Here is a 9125-nt window from a genome sequence, read left to right on the forward strand (position 1 = left end):
AACATTTACACCCAAACACATACATTACACTACAAAAAGCAACAATAATAAACATATGGCACAACGTCAGGAAATTCCTTTCACGTTTATAAACCTGTCCTGCTGTCTAGGCCTTCGCCTGACATAGGTGATAGCCATGGGGATATCCCAGAATAATTATAATATTATTATTATATAATAATATACTAGTAGTAGTAGTAGTAGTAGTAGTAGTAGTAATAATAATAATAATAATAATAATAATAATAATAATAATAATAATAATAATAATAATAATAATAATAATAATAATAATAATAATAATAATAAATAAAAAAACGTGTGGCTCAGTGAGCTAAGCCTGTATGCCTGTAATCACAAGGTTGTGGGTTCAAACCCAGCCTTGGCACGCCTGTGGCTCTTTGAGCAAGACCCTTAACTCCCAGCTCCTTGGGCACCGCTATGGGTGGCTGCCCTTTGCGGACAGCTTACTCCACAAAGAGCAAGTTGAAGAAGATTAAAAAAAAGACAATTTCCCTATGGGGATTAATGAAAGTATCAACAATAATAATAAATATCCTGAGCTATGCATTGATATCAACTATAATGTTCAACCCCAGTTTTTAATAAGATAATTAAACTCTTTCTGGATCTAAAGGTCATGCACAACTTTGACGCAACTGAAAATCAAGTGTAGAACACACATGGAGGCTGATTATGACTGAAGTCATCTCAGATATCACATTAATGCGTTATTTACTTCAGGTCTTTCATAGATAACAGGGAACCAACAATAATTAATATTAAAACTCTGAATAATGTTTCACCACTTCAGAACACATCATCTTACTGGGAGATTATAAGTATGTTGATACTTTACCTGAGCTGTAAAAACATGATATCTTGGAATATACCTTTAATGGATAATTAACACCTACTGGTATTCGGTTTTGCATGAGTAATATCTCTCTGGGGGAAAAATATTAATAATTCAGTGAGATATGTCATATTATCTGAAAATATAATTAACATGAACGCGGGTCACATGTTCCGCTACAGATGTGAATAACAGAATATGCAGCATATAGTAACATTATAACACAGCAACTTACTGAAGAATCACTGCCCCCCCCCCCCCCCCCCCCCCCCCAGCCCGGGTGATGGCTGTCATGGATGAGTTTCCCATTCGTAAGTTCTATGTTAAAAGATAGAACATGAAAATGGTGTAGCGTTAAGAAGTTGTCGGGAAAATCACCCCATAAATCATTAAATGGCCAGTCAACACTTTAAAGGAAATTGTGGCATCAGCTTCCACACAAGCTTCATGCTTTGAGACGAGATGGACCATGAGGATGACCAGGTCAGGTGACCTGGAGGTGATGTGGGTCCTCCTGTGGAATCCAGCATCCACGTTAAATAAGTCAAGAGCATATCTGTTTTTGGTGCTTGGAAATTAGTTTTAAAATGTAAAATGACGTCAGATCTGATCACATACAGATTTACATTGTAGGGGGAGAGGTTCAAATGATATCAAAGCTTTCAGGAGTGTTACCAGAATTAGCACAAAATGTAAAAAAAGTAATGAACACATCTAACACTATAAGCTGAGTCTCCCTTATGGACTCTCATGGAATTTTAAAAATTACTTTGTTATTCGGCACATTTGCATATGCGCCAGAACTACAAACAATGAAAACAAAATGCAAACGACGACCTGACGTTTTCCAGCTCTCAGATTTTTTAAGATGTTGCTTATATTTGCATTCTCTTTACATGTCACCAAAAACAAACATGCAGCTGTTCATCATACATATATATGAGACAAGTTATATCTTAGTTTAATTCTTTCCTAAAATAACCCTCATTGTTTGCACCGTATAAGTAAAATGTATAAAATGCCAAACAAAGAAGAATTTTAGGTTTAACACTTCTAAATGGAGTAAAGACCACAGTCAGATCTTGAAGTAACTTCAACTTGAGTCTAAAGGGTCAAACTGAATTGGCAAATGAAATCATCTACAAAGAGACTAACCACTTGAAGCTTTGGTATTTTTATTTAATACTACAGTAAAGTAACAAAAATAATCCACATATTTCAATGGCAAAATATATCTTAGATATATAGTACTATGCAAAAGTCTTAGGCAGCCAAAGAAAATGATATTTAAATGATCTTCATGTTGGTGTAAAACTATGATGTTATGTTTGTCAAAGTGTGTCAGAATGTCTGCAAATATCACTCCAGTATTTGCTACAACCATCCATACACCCATGTGTTTTTTGAGTAAACCACTAGCACACTAGCTAATCAATACCTCATTGACTTTTCTTAACTAATTAAACAAATGAATTAAATAAGGTGTTGGTGAAATTTAATGAAAACATGGAATAACTGAGGTGCACCTGAGGAGAGGTTTGGGAGCTGAAGTGGTGTTCATCTAGCCATCCAGCAAGGTATCAGTAAGTTTTTGGAGAACAGAAGAATTTCTTACTAGTTTTTATTGTTCCTCTTGATTTGCATATGTTCTAAGGTTAAATTGTGTTTTATTTGTTCTGAGCGAAAGTGAACTTTCTACTTAGATAAATAGCTTTAAACATTTCTTTTGACTGCAAAAGACTTTTGCACAGTACCACAAAATAAACATTTTCTTCTGTCAAGGTGGATTTTTATATATTATATTTGGATGTTTTTTGTTAAGTTGTTTAAATATTACTATAGTAGGTCGCCCACTCTTTCTTTGACTGGGTTTCAGGTTGGTGTGTATGACCGTTCACGAAAGTGTCCAAGTGTCCGTTGGCTTCTTCATACCGAGGCGGGTCCTTTTTCAGGTTGAGCGATGGTTTGCAGCTGTGCCAGTTCCAGAGGACTTTGTTCATATCGCCCTCGACTCGGATGCCCAGAAGTCTGTCCTCGTCGCTCTTCGGCTTGTCCTCCTCGTCTCGATCGGGAGGCTGTCCGTGGAAGGTGTGCATCTCGCCGCTGACGCTCTCGAAGTACTGCTGTATGCAGATCTTGGCGAACGCCTTCGCGTGCTCCGTGCACGTCTCGTCAAACAGCTTGCGCTCGATGTCGATGTAGTGCGACCAGTACTTGGTTTTAAGAAAAGCGGCTTGTGTGAAACAAGGTCTGATCGCCCTCACCAAGAATGCCATCGAAGTCATCATTAGCAGAAAAGCCCAGCCAAACGCCTGCAAGATAAGTACAGTATGGAAATGATCTACTTCTCCCGAGCCTTCGATAGATCACAGACCCCCCTGTAATCACTCTGCGAAAGGTGCTTGAGTAAACATCACTCCTTGTTTATGCATTTTCTTCACAGGCTTACATGTAACAGACTTACCTGTGATATACATCGAATATACCTGGAAGCCGCCTCCCGCGATACCACTGCGTCCCCATCAAAGATGTGTTTGCAGGGAATCTTAGCAAGTAACCTTTCGAGCGCGGCATCCGAAAGCCCGTGATCGCTCTTATTTCCAAACTTCTGCACGTCCAAGTTGATGCTGAAGGCACACAGGAAACTTTTCCCGTCCATCAGCGTCACAGATATCCAGACCGCGGGCGCTATCAAAGACCGCTGCGTGATGGAGCAGAACATGTACCGCAGTACCGTGGGGTCTTTTCTCCGTTTTCCCATCGGTCGTCGCCACTCCTCCGCCAGCATGGACACGTTATTATTTAGCACAAACCCAAGCAAGAAAAACCAAATCGGCGGAACAACCAGTATTCCGATTCCGTACGCAAAGTTGTATTCTGGTAAACAGGGACAACTGAATTCAAAGGCTGAGTAGAGTTGCGCACTGGCAAGAACCATGATACCACATATACCATTCATGAAGGATTCTTGGTTGGATTGCAAAAACTGAAACATTATTCTAAATTTATCCATTGTTGAGGATTACTGTATCTTCGGCTTACACGCCTTGCTGTGAAAATACTGACAGGAGAGCGGGGAAGCAGAATATTAACATGGTTATTGATTATAAAATTGGAAAAGGACCGGAAAAACTGAAATGTTTGATGATATGCAGATCAGAATTTCTTCAAATGCATTTTTATTTTGACTTTATAATATATATTATATTTAATAAATATATTATTGAAAAAAGAAAAAGATTTACTTACTTGAAAGTCTGCTATAGTCTAAATCGCGGACCTTTCATGGGCGTACTAACACAATAGACATGTGAAAATGGAGCTGACAGACTGAGGGTAACCTATAGCGACTGAAAGAGGAAGACCGCCCCTCCCACAGGTAGACTGCCAGCGCTGTAAAGTAACAAGTGACATCTCCCTACATTGTTAACATTTTATTCAACAGCTACATAAATCTGAGGATGAAGTGTAATTATACATATTACTGATACTTTTGTGACAGATATTACATGGTTAAAGTGAGCTGGAGCCTTACCGTGATTATACCTTTCTATGTCTGTATTACGCAATGTAATCTTTGTCTTTCCATATTTGATTAAATGGAGAAAAGGTCAGCTCCCTAATTTGCACTTTTGCTGGTTTCCATGGTGATAAGCAATATGCTAATTAAGACATGCAAAAGTAGGGAAACAATCTTTCCACATTTAAATAATCAGCGTTCAGTATTTGCCTCTGAAGGCAGGTGGCTAAAAGTTTTTAATAAAGTGGACAATAACTTGTATAATTGTAACAAAAATGACACTAATACCATGTAAAATATGTAACGTACAGTATAAAGCGAAGTATCTTACATTGAATGAATCTTGTTCAAAATCTAAGTACTGAAACTTACAAACAAAATAATAATCCTGATATTTATTGTGAAGGGAAAAAGGATTAGAATGTTAACTGGATGCTTAAACTTTGAGGCCTTTTTGAGTGGAAGCACATCTGCTATAGGTGCCCCAAGGCAGTACTGCATAAACTCCATTGTCTGCTGTGTTATGAGGACAGGAATAGACCAAACACTGTGGTAAACGGAGAGCTGAGCCAGAAGGCAAAGCTATCCATTTATCAGTGGATCTACGCTCCAACCCTCACCTATGGTCATGAGCTCTGGGTAATGACCGAAAGAATGAGATCATGGATGCAAGCGAATGAAATGAGTTTCCTTCGCAGGGTGTCTGGGCTCAGCCTTATAGACAGGGTGAGGAAGCTCAGACATTCAGGAGGGGCTCAAAGGAGAGCCGCTGCTCCTCCGCATCAAAAGGAGCCAGCTGAGGTGGTTCAGGTGTCTATATAGGATGCCTCCCGGACTCCTCCCTGGGGAGGTGTTTCAGGCATGTCCAACTGGGAGGAGGCCCCGGGAAAGACCCAGAACACGCTGGGGAGATTATATCTCTCGGCTGGGAACGCCTTGGTATTCCCCCGGTGGTGCTGGGGGAGGTGTCTGGGGAGAGGGAGGTCTGGGCATCCCTGCTTAGACTGCTGCCCCCGCGATCCGACTCTGGATATGGAGCAGAAAATGGATAGATGGATGGATTTTTTAATGCAACGGATCATGGCAAAAATTTTTACATCTGGCACAGATCCAGCAAATCACCCAGGCAACACCAGCCCTACTGTGAAGCAGCTGATGACAGCACAGAAATTATTTTCATCAGCTCATCAGGGTAGAGGGCAAACAGGATAAGCTAAATATACAGGCATTTCACTGGGGTAAACATGCTTCAGTCTGCAAATGAAGGACTAGGAAGGATAGCAAGCTTTTGGCGGGATGAAGACTGAAGGACATAGAAAAATGTTCATTAGGGTGAGTCCAGGGCCCAGCAGAGGCTGAGTCACAGACTGGACTCAAATCAGATTGACGGTCTACGGCAACGATTGGCTTTTCTGTTCATCAATAACCCACAACCAGTTTATGAGCTTGAACTGGTTGGTAAAGAAAGAGTTGGGTCCAGAGTTGCAAAACTGAAAAACACATAATTAAAGAAAGAGTAATGGCAACTACAAACAGGATCAGAGGTAACACTTTACTTGAAGCTCACATCTATAATGCACTATAGATACCTTCATAATGCATCATAATGGTTGGTATAAGAATTCATTAAGCATTACAGCATCTTCTATTGACAGTCATAAGGCATTATAGTGTCGATTATAATATTCATAAGCTCAAATAAAGCTCTCATCTATAATGCAATACAGATACCTTCATAATGCATTATAATGCTCAGTAAAAGAATTAAGGATGTTTTGTACTGCATAATGAAGGTCGCGGTAGTACATTACAGATGAGAGCTTCATAAATCATTCATAATGCATAATAAACATGACTATGCTATGCCTTTTTATAAATGTTTATATCCATGTGTTCATAGATTCTTCTACACATGGCATTCATAGAAAGTATAACCGAATCAGAACAGTGCTCACAAACGTGTAGATATATTCCTATAGCTTTATCACATTAATACCCATACTCCATAGATCAGGGGTGCCCAATCTTATCTGCAAAGGGCCGGTGTGTATGCAGGTTTTTGGGATAACCTTTAGGTCAGCTGTTCAAACCTGCAGGTGTGAGGACTCTTCAGTCAATCAGTCCTCTAATTAGTAATCTAATTAGGGAGTTGCAGCGAAAACCCGCATACACACCGGCCCTTTGCGGATAAGATTGGCCACCCCTGCCATAGATGATCATCTAGTGCAGGACCATAGCAGGCCTTGATCCTACCCCAAGAAGCACTGTAATCATGGCAGGATGCATCAGAGTGAAAAGCTGGGATACAAACAGAAAGCAATTGCAGCTTTGAGACACCAATTTGATTAGACTATGCATTTGAACTGTGGTAGAAACCCAGAGCACATACTTATAGCAAAACATAAATGTTAACAGACTTGTGTCACAGCAGCAGGACAGAGTTAAAGAATATATTTACAAGGTACAGAGCAAGGTAGAGTGATACTGACAAAAGGTCATACCCCAACCAACGCACACCCACATGGGCAAATCCTCTGTCTGCCAGTCCTTCTCTGTTCAGCAGGCAGGCATCCAGGTACACAGAGCTGGCAGGACTGGAACCACTGACTATGAGGCAGGCCGCTAAGGAGGCTGAAAGGACTCAAGCACCAGGCTGAAATGGGTAAAGCCAGAAACAAGGCTGTAAACCTCAGCAAGATTGGGCCATGAGGAATGAAGACTCTGAGCAAAGCCAGGCATGGAACACATCCAAGAAGAACGCTGAGGGCCATATTCCCCAGAGTGCCCCGTCCCTCGGGAACATATAGGCATCAGCAAGCCCAAGAATAAGCAAGGAGTGTTCAGAGAGACACCAAAAGTTATGGATTATACTGCAGGTAACAGAGATTACAGATTACAACCATCTCAGTGCAGTGTTTCCACGGAGGACAAACACGTCTGCTGCAGATCACTCGAGTAATTTATTTTGGACCGAATGTGAAGTGTTTTTTTTTTTAGTATTTTCTTCATTTCTTCATTAAAATCAACCGAGTTTGCTTTGCAGAAAAAAATGAAGTTATTTTCACATGATGTCGCGAACATCTATTGCAGTGAATCCCCAACTACTCTTCCTGAAGGGCCAGATTCTATCAGCAGCACAAATCCAAGGTCCACTGCATCAAAAAAAAAAAGACTAGGGGTGGGGTGGGATGAATAAAATTTAATCAAGTGGTCCAGAGTGGAGTTTGGCAGTCTTGTCCCTTGTTACCTATATACATGACTTTTTATAATAATAATAATGACGCTTTATTGATCCCTGTGGGGAAATTCTCTTTTTGCCGACCCCATCTCGCTCTCCATGGCACAGTGAAGGGCAGCCACCATGGAGCTGGGGGTTAAGGGCCTTGCAAGTCCATAGACATGTGGCTGTTCTGCTGAGGCGGAGCTCAAGCCGGGGGCCGTCCGATCTCAGGCACAGAGGCGTAGCCTGCTGAGCCACACGCTGCTTCATTATCGGGAATAACCTCACTGCAAATGTTTTTTGGAACCCATGATTAAGTGTTTGAAAAGGGCTACAAAATGAAAGGACTGCGTCGTCATAACGGCGTAGGTTCCATCTAAGGAAAAATAAGTGCTCACAGAGGAGGTAAAGCCTTCAATGGAATGTAACAATGCACCTAAATCTAGAGGGGAAAAAAAACGGATAACATGACTCACTTAAAAGGAAATCCCACTGACATTCAATTGTTATGCTCTTAATTTTTTTTTTATAAGAAATACAATTTTTCAAGTTTATTTACCGGGTGTGTTGACAGGAGATTTGAGGGACTGTGGGGCTTTTGGCGAAAAACTCCAATTTACCTTCCCCCGACCTGGTAAAATTTATTACCATTATTTTAGAGCGAATTTGAAATGAATAATATCAGCAAAGAAGATTGAATAAAGGCACTTTCATTTCACTTTTTGTGAAAAACAAGGCACACAAATAAAGCAGATTTGTTGTTGCGAAGTGCGAGGTAATGGACTGCCCTTGGGGCCCAGGTAATTGGCTGCCAGGCCTGTCACTATGTCTCTCTGTTCAGATGGTGTTGAACAGGAAGCAACTGCATACATTTGACATTTTGCTTTGTTTCTCTTTTTTTGCAACTTTCCCCCACCAGATTTCCTTTCTTTAACTCCAGGAAGTTGTGTTCTGCTATAATTACACCCCCAGAGTCTTATGGTGCTTTTCCACTGCCACCAAGAACCTAGTCGTACCCAGCCCATACCGCAAACTGGTGGTTTTCCTTTGCAAAGTGTGCAAGCCGTACCCAATTCATACCCCGATTCGTACCCATGCTGACATTGCCCTGCTGGTTATGTCACCACCATCTGATTGGTCGAAATGCATGGAAATACTGGTGATCAGCATTAATACACATGAATTACCTGAAGGAAAAAATTCTCTATATTCTATATTCTATATATTATTAATAGTATCAAACATCGAGATGTATTAATACATCCAGAGGCAAACCAGTAGGCTAGGGCAGCTGCCCTAGGACCTGCCCCCCGCCGTGAGCTAAGGATTAAAGCACTGGTATCATGCATTTTGTACATGGTTGGGACATGCTACAATGTATAGATAAAAATGATAGATATAAAATCTCATTATGGTGGTAGTCATAATAGAAAAATATTTGGTACAATACTTAAAACTATTTGGAAATGTAATAGTTTGTAATGTTTTGTAGTCAAACTCTGTTGTCAAGGCATGTATTTAATGAAAAA

The 9125-nt window shown here is 40.5% G+C and overlaps 1 protein-coding gene across 1 annotated transcript; it reads right to left on the reverse strand.

Moving 5' to 3' along the window:
• Window positions 1-2203: 2203 nt before the first annotated feature.
• Window positions 2204-4178, reverse strand: calhm1b (calcium homeostasis modulator 1b). The gene is made up of 3 exons (XM_023798840.2): window positions 4106-4178; window positions 3321-3917; window positions 2204-3168 (listed from the first exon to the last, which is right to left on the reverse strand). Exons 2-3 carry the CDS (start codon window positions 3867-3869, stop codon window positions 2683-2685), a joined length of 1035 nt encoding a protein of 344 aa, XP_023654608.1. The 5' UTR covers window positions 3870-3917; window positions 4106-4178; the 3' UTR covers window positions 2204-2682.
• Window positions 4179-9125: the final 4947 nt, after the last annotated feature.

The sequence above is a fragment of the Paramormyrops kingsleyae genome, chromosome 20, assembly GCF_048594095.1.
Source record: "Paramormyrops kingsleyae isolate MSU_618 chromosome 20, PKINGS_0.4, whole genome shotgun sequence".
Classification (NCBI taxonomy): Eukaryota; Metazoa; Chordata; class Actinopteri; order Osteoglossiformes; family Mormyridae; genus Paramormyrops; species Paramormyrops kingsleyae.

Excerpts from the sequence above, each read along its gene's own strand:
- calhm1b (XM_023798840.2), bottom strand. The coding sequence starts at position 3,869 with ATGGATAAATTTAGAATAATGTTTCAGTTTTTGCAATCCAACCAAGAA. Across the intron at positions 3,169-3,320 it reads ATATTCGATGTATATCACAG|GCGTTTGGCTGGGCTTTTCT; the intron begins GTAAGTCTGTTA and ends CTTATCTTGCAG.